Source organism: Rhinatrema bivittatum, chromosome 2 (assembly GCF_901001135.1).
Source record: "Rhinatrema bivittatum chromosome 2, aRhiBiv1.1, whole genome shotgun sequence".
NCBI lineage: Eukaryota > Metazoa > Chordata > Amphibia > Gymnophiona > Rhinatrematidae > Rhinatrema > Rhinatrema bivittatum.
The window spans coordinates 147,352,865-147,377,353 of record NC_042616.1 but is presented as its reverse complement, the minus strand read 5'-3'; the positions used below and the strand labels follow the sequence as shown (position 1 = coordinate 147,377,353).

General features: G+C 46.2%; 1 protein-coding gene across 3 annotated transcripts in view; it reads left to right on the top strand.

Moving 5' to 3' along the window:
• The window catches only part of MLLT10 (MLLT10 histone lysine methyltransferase DOT1L cofactor), a 785,717-nt gene that overhangs the window by 156,481 nt on the left and 604,747 nt on the right, over positions 1-24,489 (top strand). For all 3 annotated transcript variants that reach the window (XM_029588723.1, XM_029588721.1, XM_029588724.1), the window contains one exon: positions 24,394-24,448. In XM_029588723.1, the coding sequence (XP_029444583.1) occupies positions 24,394-24,448 (55 nt within the window). The remainder of the gene's footprint in view (positions 1-24,393; positions 24,449-24,489) is intronic.

Sequence of the window (24,489 nt, the reverse complement as noted above, 5' to 3'; positions counted from 1 at the left end):
AGCTTAGGTGATTCTTTACTTATAGGCACATGGGCTACTTTTGCATTTATTGTTTATTATATTTATTATGCTAATATAAATAGATGTTCCATTCCCTTTTTCCAGATTAATTCATAGTGCCGCCTCCTTACCTTGTAAGCCCAGCAATGCTGTTGCTTTAATACTGTTGTTTATATATAATGCCATGCCTCCTCCCTTCCTTCGTACGCAGTCCTTCCTGAATAGATTGTAGCTGGGTATAACTATAATCCCAGTCATGATTTTCAGTGTACCGGGTCTCCATGACAGCTACTATATCTAAATTGGCTTTTTCTATGACTGCCTTTAGATCTGGGACTTTATTCCCCATACTAAGAGGATTAGTGTACATAGCTTTCCATATATTCCCTTTCCCCCCCAATATTTCACATTTCTATATGAATATTTAATATTTTTCTTACCTTAAGGTTTTGTTCACTCATCCCTGATGATTCTAGTTTAAAGCCCTTTTGAAATTCCCTTCCAATAGGGCTTTGAGAAATACATGATTTTACTGTCATTTTGGGAAACAAAGCCTGGCTTTTCTGCCAGGCCTTTAATGCCAAACCTGAAGCACAAAGATATGAGGGACCATGGGTTCACCCCTTGAGATTATTAGAATGTTTAGACACACTGTTCTGAATAAACATTTGCACAGGTACCTATTTCCAGAATTAAATTTCCAGTATTTTTACTATATGTATAAACTTAGTAAAATTGAGTATTTGTCTAGCTCATTTTAATGCCACAGTGAAATATGAAATTGCTGCCACCTTAAAATTGTTTATACTTTCTATTGTAAAGCTACAAATCACCTCTTGCTCATTTGCTGTTCAAATGTGCTGTAAACAATTTTGAGTGAATTTTCATATTCAAAAAAGGCAGGTATTAAATCAAAATATATAAAATTAGAGTATTTGATCTTTGGACATAGTGAGATTTGGTTTAGGATCCAAAGGTAATCTCTTCTCTTTCATAAACTTTCACCTTCCCATGTTATATTACAGCTAGTAGTTGTGCCTATATAGTTTGTTTGTAAATAGATTTTTTTTCACTGTATAGATTTTACCAAGCTTGCAAAAACTGTTGGAATTTCGTATTTTGAGGATTTTTAGTTTGTGAAATTGTGTGGGTAGATGTGGTTATAAAGAAGAAAAATCTTGTCATGCAGAGCATGACATTGCATTACATATTTAACACTAATAGGCATATCCTTGTGGTCTTCTAAAATCTCACAGGCATAATGAGAATAACTGAATTCTGTTTACAAATCATTATGGATTTAGTCTTCCTTTAATCTTGATTTATATTAAAGGATTAAGATTCTTTTTCTGATGCCATGTAAAGTTGAAGATTATGGCTTTTCTGGAGGGGTGTTTTTCCAACAAAATTGTACAGTTGCTTTTTATGAATATTAGAATGTTGGAAATATAATTTCATTTCATTTTACATTTATAATCTACCTTTTTTGAAAAACACTCAAACAGTTTACAACAAATAACAGTTGTTGAAAGAAAATGTCTGTTTTTAAATGTAGGTCATTTTTCTTTAAATGAATGATACTTCTCAAGAGTTTCAGTTGCACATGGGCAAATAACATTCAGAAGAAAATATTAACAGTAAAAATTATTGGGGAAACAATAGATGCTTTAGATTTTGAAGTAACTCTTGTATGTTTACAAACCAAAAAGTTCCAAATTGGTTATATGCTAATAGTTTTGTAAAGTGCTAAATTCTACTCTACCAGTATACCTCACATTTTCCTTAGTCACATTTTAGCAATGAGAGAATAGGTCCTTTTTCATTCCTGTGCAGTCCTTCATCTCTTTGTTGAGGTGGCCAGTAGAGTGCTTAATTGCTGTTATAATGATTGTTTTAATGGCATGTGCTCCATCTTCCTATTACAGGCTGGGCTAAAACCAAATACTTTTTTGTGTAACAAAAGTATGCTAAACCCATCCACCATCTTTATCACAGATTGTTGCAGTGCTTGCTTGCTTTGATGCAAGTCTGATTTTATTTAGAGCCTTTGTGTAATAGGATTAGGCAGCTATAGTCCTCAAGATTTCAGGTTAACAAAGTGCAGATCAACACGGTTGAGCTTCATTACATGAAATAATTCCTCTTACATTTTTAGTTTAGGTACTTTGGAGAATCTGAGTTGTTTATGCATGGGGTTCCCTCACTTAAAATAAAATGAAGCCTGAGCATGGGTGCTGTTTTTCTGCTTAGTAAATGCAGATTTTTTTTTTAATGAAAGTGTGGAATTGAGCAGTTGGATTAGTATTGTGTTTTTAAGGCTTTGGTAGGAGGAAGAAAACTCCTTTCCCTAAGATCTTGGCACTTCTTGTCCAAGTTTATGATGCCTTTGCTTTGTCCACTGCCAATATATGAGCTCTGACACTCTTTTTGCCAAATGTGTATGATCATGAATCCATAAAGGAAAATTGACATTTTTGTGTGTGTGTGTATGTATATGTATATGTATATGTATATATATATATATATATATATATATATATATATATATATATATTATGGAAATATTTCATATGTTTGTGTAATGAGTACTCTGGGTTATCCTTGAATGTGTTGTGATAAATTGTAGGTTGTGTCATTAGTTTGTAGAAAACAATTTATCAGATGCCAGTGCATCATGTTTTTCTGTGTTTGCTAGAGGAAGTAGTATATCTGCTTAAAAATGGAGGAATGAAGCAGAGGTTTAATGCCATTTTAGTTAGTAGTGCCAAGGCAAGGATTTATTACTGGGATGAGCAGAGGTTTAACATTGATTACATTTTTTAATTTCTTTGCATTTCTGTGAATGAAAATAACTGAATAGCTTACTTGATACGAATTTTTGGTAAAATGGCAAAAAGAAAGTTTTCTTCTTATCCCAGGACAAGCAGGATGCTAGCCCTCACATATGGGTGACATCATTGATGGAGCCCTATTGCGGAAAACTTTGTCAAAGTTTCTAGAAACTTTTGACTGGCCCTGTGAGGCCACTGAGCATGCCCAGCATGCCATGATATTCTCTGCCACAGGGGTCTCTCTTCAGTCTTCGTTTTTCCGTGCTGCTGTAGGCATTGCGGAGCAGGAGCCTTGTGAGTTTTTCTCACAGTGTTTTGCTGACTAAAAGTCATTTTTTCTCAAAAATATTCTCCCACACGGGATCTTTCAGGTTTCCACCAGCTGGTGAGTAATCTTTGTCTCATTTTACTCTCAGAGTAAAACATATTTTTCTCTCAACTTTCTTCTCATCGACGGCTGTCGACATTAAAATGGCTACAGGATTTAAAAAATGTCCCATCTGTAACCGGACAATGTCCATTACAGATCCACACCTTGAGTGTGTTCTTTGTTTGGGGGAAAAACATGTTGTCACAACTTGCACTAAATGTGCAGAAATGACTCCGAAGGGACGAAAAGCCCGTCAAGAGAAGATGAAGCATCTATTCCATCTGCAACTTTTGCCATCTCCTTCTACCTCAATTAAATCCTCTCCGGCCGGAGTCTCAAAAAAAATAATTTTGAAAAAACGTCGTCTGGAAGGGTCGGGGGACCATCCATCGCCGACATCATGGATAGCATCGACGAAGTCAGTGATGGAACACTGCTCGAAGCACCGTCATCGACATCGCCTGCGGCTCTTCTTTCCCCGGAGGAACCGACAGCGAAACGGCCAAGAGTTCAGGAAACGCTGGTACCTTTGACGCAGTTCCACACTGAAATGATGGCTGCCGTGGCAGAATTGAAAGACGATATCACATCACTAGGTACTTGCGTAGACGACATAGATGTGCGGGTGGAGGGACATGGAGAGGCCCTCAACCACCTGGCCTCACAGTACACAAACACTGCGTCCGAATTAGCATCTCTCGCAGAGAGACCTAGAAGACCTAGAAAACTGCAGCCGCTGCTGTAACCTCCGTATATGGGGGGGTTCCGGACACAGCAGAATACGCGGACGCCACTCAGGTTGCGCAGGAAATTTGCTCTCATATTCTAACAATAGCAAAAGCCGGCTCAGAGGATGCTATCACGACGCCGGCGATGATTCGTCTGGAACGCGCTCATAGAGCCTTAGGGCCTCGTAGTGAACAACGTTCCAGGGACATCGTCCTCTGCTTTCACAGTTTCCAGCAGAAGACGCAAGTCTACGAGGCGGCGAGACAAAGTAAAGAGGTGCACTGGAACAATAACGATCTCGCTATTTACCAAGATCTTGCACCCATCACATTAAAAAAGAGATACGAGCTTCGCAAAGTCACTTCAAGTCTGCGTGCCCGCTACCTTTGGACCTACCCTTTTGGCCTTCAATTCCAGCACCAGGGAGTGACCCATCGAGTGAAAACGCTTGCGGATGCCGTTGAGGCCTTCAAGCAAGCCCAACTACCGGCCGATTTTCAAGTCCCTAAGATGGCGGCGGCTCCACCGAAGTTTGACAGTGCCCCAGGATGGCAGCGCGCCGTTAAAGGTGGACGACGTCTCCGGCGTCAGCCAGCTAATTCTTCACAAGCTGCGGCAAACCAAGGATGAAAGACTGCTAGCTGTCCTGGAATGAGTAAGGGAGCCGCTCATGGTCCTGACTTGTTGGGCCTTTTGATTTTCGACTTTATCTCTGCGAATTTACTTCTACCGAAGTTCCATGTTTGTTCCAATTGTACTACCGGACTGTTTTTTGGTCCTAGCATTAATGGTTTGCTGTAATGGCGTAATTAGTTGGGTTTACTATTATCTTGCTTTTCATATATGACTTATGGGGAGGGGGGCAATGTCTGTATTCATACCGATTGCTCCGGTTCGGATGTGCAAGTCCCCTAGAATTGGGAGTCTCCGCAGGAAAATGGCGGAATCTATTGAGATCAATGAGATGAGCATCGGAACTTATCTTCTCTTTTGTTGGGTAACTGTAGTATTGGTGCAGGTGGGTGATATCTCTGGCTGTATGGGGGACATCAGGCCATATACATTCCTTTCACCCTCATACTTTAGCGATGACCTCGCGTATTATTTCCCTTAATGTTAAGGGACTGAATACCCCTCGTAAACGTCAGCTTCTTAAAAGGGAGTTGCAATCACAACACGCTGCGATTGCCTTTATGCAAGAAACGCATGTTCGCAAACACCATACTCGACTTTTAGTGTACCCTTCATATGTGAGTGGTCACTGGGCAGCGAGTACCAAAACATCGCGTTATACGGGTGTGGGCATACTTCTCTCTAACACCTTTGTCCATGAACTTCTCTTCAGCCTATATGACCCCTTAGGTTGCTATGTTCTTCTTAAGTTAAAGGTGGGCAATCGTATATTCTCTTTATTGAATGTTTATTTTCCCAACATTAACCAAATTTTATTTCTAGAGGAGATTGCTGGGTTGTTGTCCTCTCATGGTGAGGGAGAGCTTATTGTTGGCGGAGATTTTAACGCCACCAAAGAGCCCAGCATGGATAGCTCCTCGCATGCTACCCCAGCTGTTGGTATGCGAAAAGCTTGGCTTCAATTTCTAGATGACTGGTGTTTGGTGGACATGTGGCGGAAAAGATTCCCACACTCTCGCTCTTACACTTTCTTCTCAGCCCCACATCACACTTACTCTCGTATTGACTGTTTGTTTGTGTCCACCCATATCCAAAACGCGGTCACGCGCGCCGATATAGACCCCATGACGTGGTCTGACCACGGTCCCATATGGATTGAGGTGCGACTTGGTGATTTGGATAAGGGATATCGCACATGGAGACTCAATGACAGCTTGTTAAAAGACAAAGCATTTAAAGCCCATATTCACACACACCTACAGGAGTACTTCCACTTTAATCAGGCTGATGGCGTCTCGCCATCAACAATTTGGGAATGCTCTAAAGTGGTTATTCGGGGACTGTTTATTGCTAGGGCGGCATTTTGTAACAAGGAGCGGGAGCGTTCCTCACTTACAGCCACCATAGCATCACTCACTAAGCAGCATGTTACAACTGGTTCCCCCACCACTTATCAGAAATTATTGAAGGCAAAGGACAGATTATGCTCACTTGACGACGACGCTATTAGCCATAGCTTGTTGATGTTAAAGCAACAGTTCTTTGAGGGTGGTAATAAGGCAGGGCGTTATCTTGCCCACAAATTAAGGGTGGTGCGGTCCCATACGCTGGTTTCTAAGGTTCACAACTCTAAGGGTGTGTTGGTAACAGCCTCTGAGGAAATACGCCAGGCTTTCACAGATTTCTATGCCCAACTTTATGAAGGAGCCTCCCACATACAGGAGACTGATATACAGGCGTACTTAGTGTCCACGACCTTACCTACCTTAACCATAGCACAGCAGGCATTCCTGGATAAACCTGGAATGTCAGTGGAGGTGATGGCGGCCATTAAGGCCTTAAAGCCTGGAAAAGCACCCAGGCTTGATGGCTTCACTGGCGCTTATTACCGCAACTTTGACTCTATTCTAGTAGGTCCCCTTACCAACTTCTTCAACTCTTTACGTGAAGCCGGTCAGATAGATTTGCATGTAAACACGGCAGGGATAACAGTTATAGCCAAGCCAAGGCGTGATCCTACCAGGTGCGGGTCTTATAGACCTATATCGCTTATTAATATAGATTTAAAGATTGTGGCCCATGTCCTAGCCAACCGCCTCAGTCGTGTACTGGCCTTACTAGTTCATTCCGATCAGGTGGGCTTTGTGCCAGGGAGGCTAGCAGCTGATAATGTTTGGCATATCGTTGACATCGTTGACTATGTGCAGCATACCAGTATACCTGCGGTCCTACTCTCTCTCGACGCTGAGAAAGCGTTCGACCTAGTCCATTGGCCCTTCTTATTTAAGACCCTGAAGCAAATGTCATTTGGCCCTCAATTTATGAATTGGATCGCAAAGCTATATCATATGCCTCAAGCCCGTGTAAAGGCCAATGGGAGTTATGGGGTGCCTTTTTCAATTGGAAGGGGCACGAGACAGGGGTGCCCGTTGTCCCCCTTATTATTTGCTTTGTTTTTGGAGCCCTTTGCCACGCGTGGGATTGTGGGGATCAGTAGAGGTGATCATCATTTCAAAATTTCTCTTTTTGCTGACCATATCATGTTCACCTTGACGGATCCCTCCTCTTCCTTGATGGGAGTAATGCAAGAGTTACACACTTTTACCGCAGTGTCTGGTCTTAAAGTTAACTATGAAAAATCGGAAATTCTCAATCTCAACCTCTCGCCCGACACTGTGCAATCATTACAGTCCTGTTACCCCTTTAAATGGGTGGCGAAAGCATTAAAATATCTGGGGGTTCGAATTGAGGATCATTCCAGACAGTTATACCATTTGAATTATGTTCCGCTTATCCAATCTGTTAAAGGTAATTTAGATACTTGGTCTCGTGACACCCACTCTTGGTTAGGCTGAATAGCGATCATCAAAATGAACGTCCTACCCCGTTTGTTATATTTTTTTTACTACCATTCCCATCTATTTTTCTAACTCCATACTCACACAATGGCAGCAAATGATCTTCGGATTTATTTGGCGAAAACGACCACCCCGGGTGGCCAAATCTGTTTTGTACCTCTCAAAAGCACGGGGTGGACTAGGCGTCCCCAACTTATGTTGGTATTTTTGTGCAGCGCAACTTAGAGCACTGGTAGTTTTACATAAGATGTCCACCCCACCGCAATGGGTTTTGCTGGAGCAAGCTCTAATTGGATCAGTACCGCTCTCAGCCTTACCCTGGCAGCCCAGTTCCACTTGGGGGTTGCTACCATATTTTCCTTCTGCCTTATATGTTACCCTGAAGGTCTGGTCCCAGTGGAAGGTCTGTTTAGTTGGAAAGGGCACTTTCACCCTACTAACCCATCTTTTTACTAATTCAATGCTCCCTCATGCTTCTTTGATGACCGCTTCCCAGGTATGGCTTACAGCTGGTATAACTCGTTTAGAGCATGTCTTATCACAAGGAGTATTAATGACCATGGACGCTTTGCGCTCCCGTTACCATCTACCAACTGTGGATTTTTTACTTTATGCAAAATTTTTTCTTTCTGGGGCGAGCAACCAGAGCTGGTACTACATGGCTGACTGGCTCCCTATTTGAAAATTACTGCATGTATTCTCACTCTGTGAGCGGGGTCATTTAAAAAATTTACACACTTTTGAATAGCAGGTAGCGAGGCCCTTTTCGGCAGCAGGTGGCCTGGACAGCTGACTTTGCCCGCGACCTCGTGGATGATGATTGGGACTCCATTTTTACATATACCTATAAATGTTCCATCTCCACGGGATTGCAGGAAAATTGTCATAAGATGATTTATAGATGGCACTATACCCCCGCTAAGCTGCACCGATTCGCCCCTTCTATTTCTGATCGGTGTTGGAGAGGCTGTGGGATGATAGGCACCTATTTTCACGTGTGGTGGCAATGCCCTCAGGTCACTCAATTTTGGACCACGCTGGTTGCTTGGATTGAAGCTGTCCTAAAGACTGATATCCACTTGGAACCTTGGCACGCCCTTCTGACGTTTTCCATTGCTGAGCTAGATAAGAACCAGCAACGCTTTGTCCAGCAAGTTAGTATTGCTGCCTGCTCTGAGCTTGCTAAATTCTGGAATAAGCAAAACCCTCCTAGTCTAGCCCAAGTACAGGCGCGCCTCTATACCTATTACCAGTTGGGCCACCTTACAGCTGTCCACCATGATTGATTGAGTGCCTTCCACAGGGTTTGGGCTCCTTATAGCCAGTAGTTGAACACAATCTAATGCCCTTTACTTTTGGTGGTGACCTTGTTGCAGTACTATGTGTTGAGATTTTCGCATGCCCGATTATATACTGTCCTCCATGCCCTTACCACTTAGCTGTCCCACCTGCACATATTACCCTAATTCATCTATGCACTCTACTTATCTTTTACCCATGTACTTTTGTTGCTCGGGGGGGGGGGGGGGTATGTGAAGGGGGATTATTTTGTATTGTATATTCTGCATTTTGTATTGTGACTTTTCCATTCTGTGAAATACTGTCTGGATGATTAGCTCTCGATGTTTTTTATTTCGTAATTCTGTATACATGTAACGATTACGCTGATTGTCTGAGTCAATAAAAATCTTTATACATAAAAAGAATATACAGAAACCCTGCACCAACTTTCACCAATTCCGCAGGATTCCTCTGCCCAGTCATCTCGTCAGCCTCCCAGAAAGGAATCTAGATGACCTTTCTAGAGACAGAGGCATTATTACCCTCCAACATCTAGAGGCTGATCTACTAGGCCGCAGCAAAGAGCTCAATCCAGACAACCTGTTGGGACCGGTCCTTTTCAATATCTTTTGTGAGCGACATTGCGGAAGGGATAGAAGGTAAGGTATGTCTTTTTGCGGATGACACTAAGATCTGCAACAGAGTGGACACGCCGGAAGGAGTGGAGAGAATGAGACGGGATTTAAGGAAGCTGGAAGAGTGGTCAAAGATATGGCAGCTGAGATTCAATGCCAAGAAGTGCAGAGTCATGCATATGGGGAGTGGAAATCCGAATGAACTGTATTCGATGGGGGGAGAAAGACTGATGTGCACGGAGCAGGAGAGAGACCTTGGGGTGATGGTGTCTAATGATCTGAAGTCGGCGAAACAATGTGACAAGGCGATAGCTAAAGCCAGAAGAATGCTGGGCTGCATAGAGAGAGGAATATCGAGTAAGAAAAGGGAAGTGATTATCCCCTTGTACAGGTCCTTGGTGAGACCTCACCTGGAGTATTGTGTTCAGTTCTGGAGACCGTATCTCCGAAGAGACAGAGACAAGATGGAGGCGGTCCAGAGAAGGGCGACCAAAAAGGTGGAAGGTCTTCATCAAATGACTTATGAGGAGAGATTGAAGAATCTAAATATGTACACCCTGGAGGAAAGGAGGAGCAGAGGTGATATGATACAGACTTTCAGATACTTGAAAGGTTTTAATGATCCAAAAGACAACAACAAACCTTTTCCGTAGGAAAAAAATCAGCAGAACCAGGGGTCACGATTTGAAGCTCCAGGGAGGAAGATTCAGAACCAATGTCAGGAAGTATTTCTTCACGGAGAGGGTGGTAGATGCCTGGAATGCCCTTCCGGAGGAAGTAGTGAAGACCAGAACTGTGAAGGACTTCAAAGGGGCGTGGGATAAACACTGTGGATCCATAAAGTCAAGAGGCCGTCAATGAAGAGGGGGTGGCTCACCAGAATGACGGCTACTGCCTGGAGATAATACCCTTATTCAATAAACATACACATGGTTACTGTGACTCCAACATCGCTCTAAGCTTCAACAGCAAGAGGAAATGTGGAAAAAAGGATTTGTACTCACAAAGCGGGGAGTAGCTGGCTTGTTACGGCGGTTACTACCCCAAACCAAATAAGCCTGATACTTCACTTTCAATGCATATCCAGCATAGCTCTCTGCTTCAGCAGCAGGGGAGAAGAAAAACTAATACTTCATGCATATCCAGCATAGCTCTCTGCTTCAATGGCAGGGGAGAAGAAAAACTGATACTTCAGCATATCCAGCATAGCTCCCTGCTTCAACGGCAGGGGAGAAGAAAAACAACCAATAAGGGCTGAATAACAGTCTGGGTAAAACAAATAAGCATGGGTGTAGCTTGCTTATTGCAGCGGTTACTACCCCTAACTAATCAAGCTTGATATTTCACTTGGATGCAGCTCCATCACTGCTCTCTACATTAATGGTGGGGGTGGAAGGGAAATAGATCCAAAGAGCTAAGAGAAACAGATAAGTATGAGAAAAAAAAATGTGTGGAGCTTGCTGGGCAGACTGGATGGGCCGTTTGGTCTTCTTCTGCCGTCATTTCTATGTTTGTAACCTAGGGCGGCTAGGCCTCAACCTCCACCGCAGACAGGACCGGCTGCAGGCTTTTGAGGTTTTTCCCAGAGAACAAAGCCATCTCTCCAATCCTCATCCACAGCTTCCGGTAGGAGGCAGAGTATCCTCCTTCTACAGCCATTGGTTACAAATAACAGACCAATGGGTACTTGCAATAATATCTCTAGGCTACCAACTCAATTTCCTCTCAATTCCAAGAGATTCTCCTCCAAGACCTCTTCCTTTAAGCGAAAATCACATAATCCAATTGCAAGTAGAATTATCCACTCTTCTGAGGGCCAGGGCTGTAGAGCCGGTGCCCCAGATTCAGCAGGGCAGAGGATTCTATTCCCGCTATTTCCTCATTCCAAAGAAAACCGGAGGCCTACGTCCCATCCTAGATCTCAGAAATCTCAACAAATTTCTGAAGAAAGAAAAGTTCAGGATTTTCTCTCTAGGCACCATGCTTCCACTTCTCCAAACAGGAAATTGGCTTTGTTCTCTGGATCTTCAAGACGCTTACGCTCACATTCCAATATTTCCTCCTCATCGCAAGAATCTGCGCTTCATGGTAGGTCATCAACATTTACAGTACAGAGTACTACCATTCGGACTTGCCTCTTCTCCCAGAGTATTTAACAAATGTCTGTCAGTGATAGCACACTTGCACAAAGAAAGTGTCCATGTCTTTCCCTATTTAGACGACTGGCTCATCAGAAGTCAATCTCAACAAGGAGCTCTGGCTTCTCTCAGTCAAACAATTACTCTACTTCACTCCATGGGCTTTCTCATCAGTTATCAAAAGTCCCATCTCACCTGCTTTAATTCATAGGAGCAGAATTGAACACCATACTTTCAAAAGCTTTTCTACCCGGTGATCGGGCAGACACACTTTCCCTACTGGCAAACTCGATTCACTCAAAGCAACAAGCAACAGCTCATCAGTTTCTAACCTTGTTAGGCCACATGGCATCTATAGTTCATGTCACTCCTATGGCAAGGTTAGCCATGAGGGTAACTCAATGGACTTTAAGAGCACAATGGCTCCAAGCCATTCAACCACTGTATTCTCCAATTCAAGTAACCCACCAGCTACGTTCATCTCTACTTTGGTGGGCGAACAAGGACAATTTGCGCAAGGGCCTTCCCTTCCAGCAACCAGTCCCATAGATAACTTTAACTACAGATGCATCCACCTTAGGTTGGGGAGCTCACAGGGTACTTGGACAAAACTCGAAGCAACGTTTCAAATCAATTTCTTGGAACTTCGAGCTATACATTATGCTCTGCATGCATTCAAGGACTGCCTTTCACACAAGACTGTTCTGATCCAAACGGACAACACAGTAGCCATGTGGTACATCAACAAACAGGGAGGTACGGGCTCATATCTCCTTTGTCAAGAAGCTGCACAGATTTGGGACTGGGCCCTGACACATTCTGTGTTTCTCCGGGCCATTTATCTGGCAGGCATTCACAATGTAGTGGCGGATCAACTCAGTCGCCAGTTCCAACCACACGAATGGTCCCTGGATCCCTCAGTAGCGACCAGGATATTTCAACGTTGGGGACAACCAACAATAAACCTCTTTGCATCACACCTGAATCACAAAGTGGTCAGCTTCTGCGCTCTGCACAGACAGAATCACCAACTAGCCAAGGACGCTTTTGCTCGCCCTTGGAACTCAGGCCTTTTATACAGGACAAGGGGCCCATGATACTCATAGCCCCGTATTGGCCTCGACAAGTATGGTTTCCCACACGTCTAGACCTCTCAATCAGAGAGCCAATTCGCCTGGGTGTAGCTCCCACTCTCATTACTCAGGATCAGGGTTGGTTGCGCCATCCCAACCTTCAATCCCTATCCCTAACAGCATGGATGTTGAAAGCTTGATTTTAGAACCACTCAATCTTTCAACCAATGTATCTCAAGTGCTTATAGCTTTACGTAAACCTTCAACACGAAAGAATTATTCCTTGAAATGGAAAAGGTTTACTTTGTGGTGCACACAAAAGAACATTGACCCTTTCTCCTGCCCCACAACTTCTCTACTAGACTACTTATGCCATCTTTCAGATTCTGGTCTCCAGACATCATCTGTAAGAGTACATTTAAGTGCAATCTCAGCTTACCGTAACAAGATGGGAGATGCACCAATATCTATACATCATCTTGTCGGTAGATTTATGATAGGTTTAATTCACCTTAAACTACCAATTCGGCCACCTGTCACAAAATTGGGACCTGAATTTAGTTTTAACAAGACTCATGCGTTCTCCTTTTGAACCCATGAATTCCTGTGATCTTAAATTTCTTACATGGAAGACTATCTTCCTTATAGCCATTACATCGGCTAGAAGGGTTAGTGAGTTACAAGCACTTGTCACGTATTCACCCTATACAAAATTCCTACATGACAGAGTGGTTCTCCGTACACATTCAAAATTCCTTCCCAAAGTAGTTACAGAATTCCACTTGAACCAATCTATAGTTTTGCCCACATTCTTTCCAATGCCACATTCTCACCAAGGAGAACGGGCTTTACATACTTTGGACTGTAAGCGTGCGCTAGCCTTTTACTTAGACTGCACTGCAGTCCACAGGCAATCCACTCAACTCTTTGTATCTTATGATCCAAACAAACTGGGAAAAGCAGTAGGTAAACATACGCTCTCAAATTGGCTAGCAGATTGCATACAGTTTTGCTATGAAAAAGCAGGCCTTCCTCTCTAAGGGCGAGTAAAGGCGCATTCAGTAAGAGCAATGTCAACCTCAGTAGCGCACTACCGTTCAGTGCCAATTCTTGACATATGTAAAGCAGCAACATGGAGTTCTCTTCACACCTTTGCAGCTCATTACTGTTTGGACAAACAAGGACGACAAGATTCAGTTTACAGACTATCTATCTTAAAGAACTTGTTTCCAGTTTAATCCCAACTCCTCCTACATCCAATCTGCTGTGATCTTCGGCTGCCTCATTTTCAACAACAATACTTCACTGTTGCTTCACTACAAAATGACTCAGCCTTTAGCTTGCTAATCACCTATATGTGAGGACTAGCATCCTGCTTGTCCTGGGATAAAGCAAAATTGCTTACCTTGTAATAGGTGTTATCCCAGGACAGCAGGATGTAGTCCTCACGAAACCCACCCGCCACCCCGCGGAGTTGGGTCCGATACGTTTTATTATTTTATTTTTGCTAAAGCTTATTGCTACATACGAGACTAAAGAGAAACCCCTGTGGCAGAGAATATCATGGCATGCTGGGCATGCTCAGTGGCCTCACAGGGCCAGCAAAAGTTTCTAGAAACTTTGACAGAGTTTTCCGCAATAGGGCTCCATCAATGATGTCACCCACATGCGAGGACTAAATAGTGCATGCAGCTACTTATCTGGATAAATTGGAATTTAGCAGAAGACATTCAAATTTGTCCATTTAGAGATTACAAAGGTGCTACTTAGCTGGATAAGTGTGCGCAAATGATATCTCTTTATATTTTTACTTCAAGCAGATTTTACCTGCCTTATTTAGATGCATTTACCCCCATAAGTTGGCTTTTACATGCGCAAATTGGAGGATTTTCTAACATGCGCGCAGCAATGAACTAACTAGTTTTACCCATTCGTCTACCAGTGCACCCAGTCCATCTGCAGCTTATGAAAATCCTTCTGGCTCTTCAGCCTGATGTCCCCTCATTTCACGAAGACCCTCACCAAGTCATTTTTTTCACATTTAAGATGTTAATGATCACTTTCTCCAGATTTATTTTATTTATTTATTTATTTAGTGCTTTTTTATACCGACATTCATGATACCAATCATATCATATCGGTTTACAAGAAACAATGGTGCAAAAAACATTAACATCAACATGAACAATAGGCGAGGAGAGAACAAGTGAACAAAAGTTACAATAAAACAGGGGCACATGAACTGGGAGGAGGAAGAGCCAGAGACATGGCTAACACATTTTCAACAACAGATTTTCAACAACAGATATTGAGCAAGAGTAAATATACAGTAGTAAAGTGCCAAATTTACATGTATAAATTGCTTATAAAATAGGAACTTGCTCGCATAAATGCTGTCCCCTCCCTGGAATGCTCCTGGACACCCCCTTTTTTTCACATACAAATTTACTTGCAGACTCAGATTTGTGTGTGCATGTTGAGGTTTCTTACATATGTAAAATAGCAAGTATATACTATTTAAGTGCTATTTTTAATGCATACAACTTTTGAAAATTTATCTTTCTGGATTTAGAAAATCCCACCAAATCATCCTCGAGAGGGGGTCTTTTCTTTGCCTTTCTCACCAGAAACTACTACAAAAGATTCTGCACTCCCTCATTGTTATTGATAGTTCATTTTCATCTCATTTTCTCCATTTTTCTTTTCTCTGTCTCTAAATCGGTCCTTTATATTACCAACTCTTCACTTTCTATATCCACTTATACCTGGATCTCACCCCTACTTCTTTTTTTCTTTCACCATTTCTTACCCTCCAGTTCTCTCTATCACAACACTTCACCTCCCCAACTCTTTCCTTTATTGCTTCTTTTCAGCTTTTCATCTTCCCCCCTTCTGGGTGTTTTCCTCTGCCATTTTCCTGTCTGGCTCCCTTCTTTCTTCAGCAACCACCCCTACTCTGGCTCAGTCATCATATCTCATTATCTCCTCACACTGTCTCTTCCCCCAAACATCTCCTCTTACACTCACCCTGTCTCAACCATTTAATCCCACTGATCCCTCTCGCATTCTCCTATCCTCTCCAGTCTGACACTCTCACCCCAATCATCCGAACTTTGGTTTCCTTTCTCCAACCATTTCTTCTCACACTCTCCAGTTATCCCTTTTTATGCTCTCTGATGCCCCATCAACCCCACTCTGACTTTCAACCCTCAGTAGTCCCACCTGCATCTGATTTGCTCTTCAATCATTCCTTTGCATAATGTCTCCACTCCCCCCCTCCCCAGTACTCTCTCTTGCTCTCTAACGTATACACTCCTCCCACCACTTATACATCCTCACACTTATAGTTCTTTATACTCCTACCTACCCTTGTTTTTTTCACCCTTCTTATTTTCCCCAGCACTGGTCCTCTCATTCTTGCTGCAGCTCTGAATCATATGGCAGTGCAGATTTTGAGGAAGAGCAAGATACTAGAAAGCCCAAATTTGCATTGCCAACTCAAGTGAGATCGTTTATCCCATCTCAACTACTCTTTAGTATTCATCCTGTTCCACTTCTGAGCATTCACCCTCTTTCATCAGCCAGCATTCATTCCCACTTGCACCCTTTCCAGCATTCACCACTACTTACCACTCCCACATTCTTCTCCTCCATAAAACTCACTCCTCTCTTCACCCTCTTTTTAGTATTCTCCTGTCCCTTCCCCAGATCATTCCCAAATTGTCTGCCTCACTGGTACTTGGTGATGTGATGGCTTTCTCCTCTTCCTCTGTATGAGCAATGCTGCAGCTGGAGTCAGGGGAGCAACTGCTATATTCCCTGTACGTACAGGATCAGTCCAGACGGTGGGGTTATGTCCCCCGTCCAGCAGATGGAGTCAGAGTAAACTTTGGAGGGTGCTGGTATATAAGCCGGTGCACCCTCCTAGATCCCCAGTATCTCTCTGACTCCAGCAGATGTGAGGAGGGGAACCGTTGTTCTCCCTACTTAGTGTTTCTACGCTATAGTTTTAGACTTCTCTTTTTCTTGTTGGTGGATCAAGTTATAAAAAAAAAAAAATAATAATAATAGAAGGGGTTGTCCTGTCAGTACGAGCCGTTTTTGTCTGCCTCCGGTGCTCTACCTGCCATCGGGACTGCCTCTTACTTTCCCTTCTTCGCTCACTCTGGTGATCATAAGGGGTAAGCTTGGGGGAGATTTTGTTTTTATTTCCTTCCCTTTTCTTTTCAGCTTAGGTTCGGCGCAGAGGTGGATGCTGGTGGCGCCAGCCTCTCCCCTTCTCCCTCCGCGGTTTTTTCTGTTCCACCTCCCCCGCGGCCCTGCGACGTTGCATTCCCCGGGGCCGCAGGCGGCAAGGAGGTCCCATTCCCCTGCCGCTCCAGGGGTTGAGGGTGGTCTGGTAGTTGAGTGAGGGCTTGGTAAGCCCGCTCCTCCCGCGGCACGATCTCCAGTGCGTTGCTCTCGGCGTTTGGCGACAGCGCGATGCAGCGCGCCCGTTGCCCGTCTTGTGGCGGCCCGAGTCAGGGCGCATCGAGGGACGCTCCATGCGGTCGGTGCCTCCCCGGGGGGGAGACGAGCTCCGCTCCGCCAACAATTTCCCCGCCGCGATCGGAGCGCTGCGGGCCTCGGGGGCTAGCCCCGCCCCCATCCTTGGCGGGAGCGGCGGCCATTTTAGAATTGGAAGGCAGCGTGGGCTCAGACGCGGAGGAGCAGACAGAGGATTTCTTGCCGCTCGCACCCCCGAGTTTGGATTCGGGGCCTCTTCCTTCCACCTCCGGCCTCTCCTTGCCCCCCCCACCGGCAGGGCCACTCAGTTTCTCCGCGGATTTCGTGGTGCTCATGCACCAGGCCTACCTGCAGAGTTTGAATCCGCAGGGGGGGCCAGCCGGTTCTCCTTCTCCTGCTAGGGCTCCCAGGCTCGCGGGCGCTGCGGCTTCGGGACAGGGGGCCATGGGGGGCGGCCCCAGGTTGCCTCTGAGTGTACCCCTAGCCCTGGGTGGAACGACGCCCGCGCCGGCCCAGGGGGGTGACCCAGCGTTGCAAGTGGACGACGACCCGAATTTGGCAGCGCACCTGGAATGCGATGACCCACGGGTGCTCCGCATTTTCCGCAAGGAGGAATTGGCGGACCTCATTCCTCACGTTCTCCAGGAATTGGACCTCGATCCTCCCGTTGAGCCTCCGGGACCCCCGGCCCCTTCCGTGGCCTCCGCGACCTCCAAGGGAGATCCCGTCTTGGCGGGCTTGCGTCCCCTGGCAAGGACCTTTCCCATTCACGATTCCTTTCTCCACCTTCTCGTACGGGAATGGGACAACCCGGAGGAGTCCCTTCGGGTTAGCAGGGCTATGGACAAGCTCTATCCTCTCCCTGGGGACTTCCTGGACCTTCTCAAGGTCCCCAAGGTGGATTCGGCGGTGTCCGCAGTCACGAAGAGAACTACCATCCCGGTCACCGGGGGAACTGCGCTTCGGGACATACAGGATAGAAAACTGGAGGTCGCCCTCAAGAAGATCTTTGAGGTCTCGGCGCTGGGGGTCCGGGCAGCCATCTGCGGGTCTCTTACCCAGAGAGCCGGTCTCCGATGGGTCCAACAGCTCCTCACCTCCCAGCAGTTGCCACCTGGGGAGGCGGCCCAGGCAGACCGTCTGGAGGCGGTCATTGCGTACGGGGCAGATACATTGCACGACCTGCTGCGGGGACTGGCGAGGACTATGGCATCCGCGGTTTCCGCAAGGCACCTGCTATGGCTCCGCAACTGGGCAGCGGACGCTTCCTCCAAGGCTAGCCTGGGAGCTTTGCCTTTCAAGGGCAGGTTTCTCTTTGGCGAGGACCTCGATCAAATCATCAAGACCCTGGGGGAAAATTCGGTCCACAGGTTGCCTGAGGATCGCCAGCGTGGTTTTCGTCCGTCTCCTGGGACTTCCAGGTCTCGGTACCGTACTCAGAGGCGTTACCGGGGATCCAGGACACAAGGCCCGAGGGCGCCATCAACTCGGTCACAGACGTGGACTCGGCCCTTTCGAGGGCGCAGGCCCGCCAGGGACTCTTCGACCCAGGGAGCCTCTGGTAAGCCTCAATGATGCCAGGCCGGTCCACTCCTCGATACCCCGGATTGGAGGTCGCATCACTTTGTTTCTCGAGGAGTGGACTCTCATTACCACGGACCAATGGGTCCTCGACATCCTAAGACACAGTTACGCGTTGGAATTTGTTCGGTCGCCCAGGGACCGATTCGTCTTCTCTCCCTGCGGGTCAAGTCACAAGCGCCTGGGGGTACAACACACGTTGGACAGGCTCCTGGGCCTGGGAGCCATCTCGCCCGTCCCCTCAGGAGAGGTGGGCTCGGGGCATTATTCGATTTACTTCGTGGTTCCCAAAAAGGACGGATCCTTTCGTCCCATTCTGGACATCAAGGAAGTCAACAAGATGCTCCGGGTCTCCAAGTTTCGCATGGAAACGCTCCGATCTGTCATTGCGGCAGTGCATCAGGGGGAGTTCCTGGCCTCCCTCGATCTCACGGAAGCATACTTGCATATACCGATCCATCCGGCACATTGGAGATTCCTTCGCTTCAAGATCCTGGGTCAACACTTTCAGTTTCGGGCACTGCCCTTCGGGCTGGCAACCGCGCCCAGAACTTTTACCAAGGTCATGGTGGTGGTAGCCGCCGCTCTCCGTCGGGAAGGCATCTTGGTTCACCCTTACCTGGACGACTGGCTCATCCGAGCGAAGTCTCTGCCGCAGGGACGGGCGGCGGTCGACAGGGTGGTGACCTTCTTGCAATCTCTCGGCTGGGTGGTGAATTTCAGCAAGAGCAGCCTGCGGCCGGCCCAACAGTTGGATTTCCTGGGGGCGCGTTTCGACACGGCACAGGGCAAGGTGTTCCTGCGTCCGGACAAGGCACAATCACTGCGGGAGCAGATCGTCCGGTTTGCCTCTCTTCCGGTGCACACGGCGTGGGATTACCTCCAGGTCCTGGGCTCCATGGCTTTCGCTATAAGCCTAGTGCCCTGGGCTTTTGCTCACCTGCGGCCTCTGCAAATGTCCCTGCTCTCGAGGTGGAAACCGGTTTCTCAGGATTACCAGGCGATTCTGCCACTCACTCCGACCACCAGGGCCAGCCTGGGCTGGTGGCTGGATTCCAGGAACTTGGCTCAAGGCTGCCCGCTGGAAACGCCGGACTGGGTAGTGGTCACTACCGATGCCAGTCTATCCGGTTGGGGGGCAGTGTGTCTCAGGAGCTCGGCCCAGGGAAGGTGGACAAAGGAGCAGGCGACCTGGCCGATCAACCGCCTGGAGACAAGAGCGGTTCGTCTTGCCCTCGTGCAGTTTTTGCCTCTGATCAGGGGTCGAGCGGTTCGAGTCCTCTCGGACAATGCGACGACGGTGGCTTACATCAACCGGCAAGGGGGCACCAGGAGCCGCCTGGTTGCTCTGGAAGCCGCGCAGCTGATGGAGTGGGCGGAACGTTTCCTAGACCAGCTGGCGGCATCCCACATCGCCGGAGTGGACAACTTCCAGGCAGACTATTTGAGCCGCCAGGCCCTGGACCCCGGGGAATGGTCTCTCTCAGACGAGGCGATGGCACTCATCTCCCGCCGTTGGGGGACGCCCGCGATGGATCTCATGGCGTCCGCCTCCAACGCAAAGGCTCCCTGGTTCTTCAGTCGCAGAAGGGAGCGCGGCGTGGAAGGCGTCGATGCTCTGGCTCTTCCTTGGCCTCCTCGGCTCCTACTCTACGTCTTTCCCCCCTGGCCTCTGGTGGGAAAGGTGATCCGGAGGATCGAACGGCACCCGGGCCGGGTCATCCTGGTGGCTCCCGAATGGCTGCGGCGCCCGTGGTTCGCCGACCTCCTCAGCGTGACGGTGGACGGTCCTCTGCGGCTCGCGCACCTCTCGCAACTCCTTCATCAGGGTCCGGTATTTTCGGAGCAGGCGGCACACTTTTGTCTTGCGGCGTGGCTTTTGAACGGAGGGGGCTCCTGAGCAGAGGCTACGCTCTCCCCGTGGTGGATACTCTCCTCAAGGCGCGAAAGACCTCAACATCGGTTGCCTATGTCCGTGTATGGAAGGTATTCGAGGTTTGGTGCGCGGCGCGGGTTGCCCTCGCGACCGCAGCTTCCCGACAACAGATCCTGGCGTTCCTGCAGGAGGGACTGGAGAAGGGTCTCTCCTACAATTCGTTAAGAGTGCAGGTGTCCGCACTAGCTTCCTTGGCTCGCGCTTCAGGAAGGTCAGACCCGTCGTTCCATCCAGACATTTCACGTTTCCTCAGGGGAGTCAAGCACTTGCGGCCGCCGGTGCGTCCTCTCTGTCCATCCTGGAACCTCAATTTGGTGTTACGAGCCCTGGGAGGGGCCCCCTTCGAGCCCTTGCAGCAGGCTTCCCTTAAGGACGTCACTCTGAAGGCAATTTTTCTAGTTGCCATAGCTTCGGCGCGGCGTGTTTCAGAGCTGCAGGCGCTGTCGTGCAGGGAGCCTTTCCTGCGGTTTACGGACTCCGGGGTTGCCCTGCGCACGGTACCTTCGTTCCTGCCTAAGGTGGTTTCTTTGTTTCACATGAACCAGGTAGTGGAACTTCCATCCTTTCCGGGGGACGCCCCTCCGGCCCTTCGGCGCCTGGATGTGAAGCGGACGCTTCTTCGCTACTTGGAGGTGACGAATGAGTTCCGGGTCTCCGATCATCTCTTCGTCCTATGGTCCGGAGCTAAGAAGGGCCAACAGGCGTCGAAGACTACCATCGCGCGCTGGCTCAAGGAAGCGGTGGCTTCCGCGTACATTGGGTCGGGGAAGGAACCCCCGGCGGGCATCAAGGCCCATTCTCTGCGAGCCCAGGCCGCTTCCTGCGCTGAGTCGCAGCTCGTCTCCATTCAGGAGATCTGTCGAGCGGCGACTTGGAAGTCTCTACACACTTTTTCCAGGCATTACCGGCTCCATGCCCCGGTACTGGAGTCTGGGTCATTTGGGGACAGGGTGCTCCGAGCAGGGTTCTCAGGGACCCACCCGGTTTAGGGACGCTTTGGTACATCCCACCGTCTGGACTGATCCTGTACGTACAGGGAAAAGAAAATTACTTCTTACCTGCTAATTTTCGTTCCTGTAGTACAAGGATCAGTCCAGACGCCCACCCTGTTTCGGTTAGTTCTTGGGGTGCACCTGCTCGGCTATTCGCTTCTGTCCTGCTGTACTCTGTTCTTCCCCCTTGGGGGTTCTTGCTTGTGTCTTGTTCATGTTCGGCAGTTCTCATTGCATGTTACACGTTTTGTTCCCTGTTTCAATCTTTTTATGGTTGCGAATTTACTTGATCCATCATCCTTGATCTGTCCGGTGTTCTGGTTTGGCTTTGATATGCTCGATACTGGGGATCTAGGAGGGTGCACCGGCTTATATACCAGCACCCTCCAAAGTTTACTCTGACTCCATCTGCTGGACAGGGGACATAACCCCACCGTCTGGACTGATCCTTGTACTACAGGAACGAAAATTAGCAGGTAAGAAGTAATTTTCTTTTGCTGCAGCTCCTCCTCTCCTATCCCCATGGCAATAGACACAGTATAACATATACAGGAGATAGGAAGGGGAGGAGGAGCAGATAGGCTTGCTGTCTGTCAGTGCAGAATATATGAGAATATTCAGTAGTCTGTATAGAGGAGCTCCTCAATTCAGTACATTTTTAGCAGTCTGTAGAGGTTCCACTTCAGTTTGGTAAAATATTTACATTTATGGATTGCAGTTATGAGCATATATGTTGTATAAGTTTGATTGTTATCTGTATGCTTGTATAATTTTATGTCTAAATTATCTTGTCTATTATTTTATTTTAATTTTGATACCTAACTGTTGGTATGTATGTACTTAAAACTGTAGCACCGGTTGGATAACACACTTAAGGGGGATATTAAGAACAATAAATGAAATTGAAAAATGAAAGGGCAGGGTAAGGAGAGCATGCAGCACGTGTTGCCTTTTGCCTTCCATCTGGTGCTATGGTCCTGCTGCTCACCAGCTATTCATGCTGTTTTTTTGGCTGGTGGAACTCCTGCCAGCCCCGATGCTCCAACTTTTGCCTGCCCTACAAATCACTGTCCTGTTCAACTGCATTTTTACACTCCTGGTAGTGTATGTCCTATGTACCAGAAAATAGGTGAAAATGAGTAGGAAACCTGTCCTCCATCTCTTTTCTGCTGCTAGTAATATCCATGTGAGCAAAATCCCAGAGTTCCCAGGTTTGCTGACAAACATAAGAGAGGGAACACACTACTGCCACTTCTGCCACCAGGGAAAAAAGAAAGGGTGTTGTACAATTTGGGGCCTGATTTACAGGGATAGGCAACCTCTAGTGCTTGTGGACACCATTCTGCTTGATTTTTCAGGATATCCCTAATGAATATACATGAACTAGATTTGCATACAGTTAAGCTGTGTACATGCAAATTTCATGCATACTCAGGGAATCCTGAAAACTCAGGCAGATTAGTGTCTATGAAAACTGGAGGTTGCTTACTCCTGCTGAGATACTGAAGGGTTTTTTCCAATTTTCGATCTATGGGAAAAATGGTAGATGCTAAAGAGACCCTTGATGGAAAAAGTTTTGGAAACCATTGACTTGCAGGTTTAAAAAAGAATTGCCTATAGTAGATGTGCAGCCTGTGGACTTCCGCAGCTGGTCAGTCATTGCCATGGGCTTGTCTGACTTTGCTGCATTTCCTGTTTTTTCTGATACTTAGAGTGAATAAAAGAGGAAGCTGGAAGGTGATGCACTATAGGAAAACTAGGCAGGCCCTTGGCGATGACTGAGAGCTGCAGGAGCTCACAGGACATTTCAACTGTTGCAGACCAATTTATTTTAGTTTAAACTAAAATTACATCTTTGATCCTAAATTTAAGTGAGACCTACCTGGTGGGAAAGTATTTAAATGCAGTAATGTTGGCAAATGTTAAATGAAACAATAAGTGTTCCTCTGTAATGGGGACCTAATCAATTGGTTAATTGGGACAACTGGCATGGCAATTACTACCTGCAGTTCTTGATTATCTGCAGCCTGCTGGAAGTTTGTAGGTTCCTTTTGGTTTGCTCCACTTGGAATGGCAGACATCAAACCTGAATGGCTGAACAACCGCAACCCACAGAGAAAGTTCCAGGAAGAGCAGCAAACGGTGACCGTTCCTACACTGACTAAATCTGGCAATGATCTGGTGCCAGTATTTTGGATTAGCTTCAAATTGAAATATACTGGCACATAAAATAAACATGATGGAAATCAAATGGTCATGGGACTAAACTACTTGTATACTAGTTTCATAGAATTCTAATTTTTGTTTATATAATTTTCTCCATAACGTTTTTGCAGTGTACTTATGTCTTATTTGCCTTCAAATATTAAGATTTTTCCCAAAATTATTTTAAACTTTCTAAGTTTTTAAATGTGGTCTACCCTCCTCACCACTTTTTGCCTTCACAATAAAAGTAAAAGGACAGGAAGTGAATTTAAAGTCCTCCCATTTTTTTTTTTAATAATCCATTGATGGCTATAGCTGGCTTTCTATGATAAGTGTTTGATGCTCGAGTTAGGGCTGGTCTCATTATTGGAGTATACTCTCTAGGATTTATTTGCCATGTATAGTTACATACTTGCTTAACATAAGGCTGTATAGCCTATATTCCTATTGATCCTTTCTTTAATAAAATGACATATTAAAAATTGAGGTGAGTCATCTAAAATTTTCAAAATGATGGAAGATTAAATGAAAAGCATGATAAATCAAGTCTGATTAAAAATGCTTTTTTTTTTCCTTTTATCCATGCTTATTATAGTAACATTTATTCTTAATTTTTTTTCCTTAGCGATGCGAATTATGTCCTCATAAGGATGGTGCTTTAAAGAGAACTGATAATGGGGGTAAGTTTGCATTCTTTATATAATGAACAGTATAAAACAAT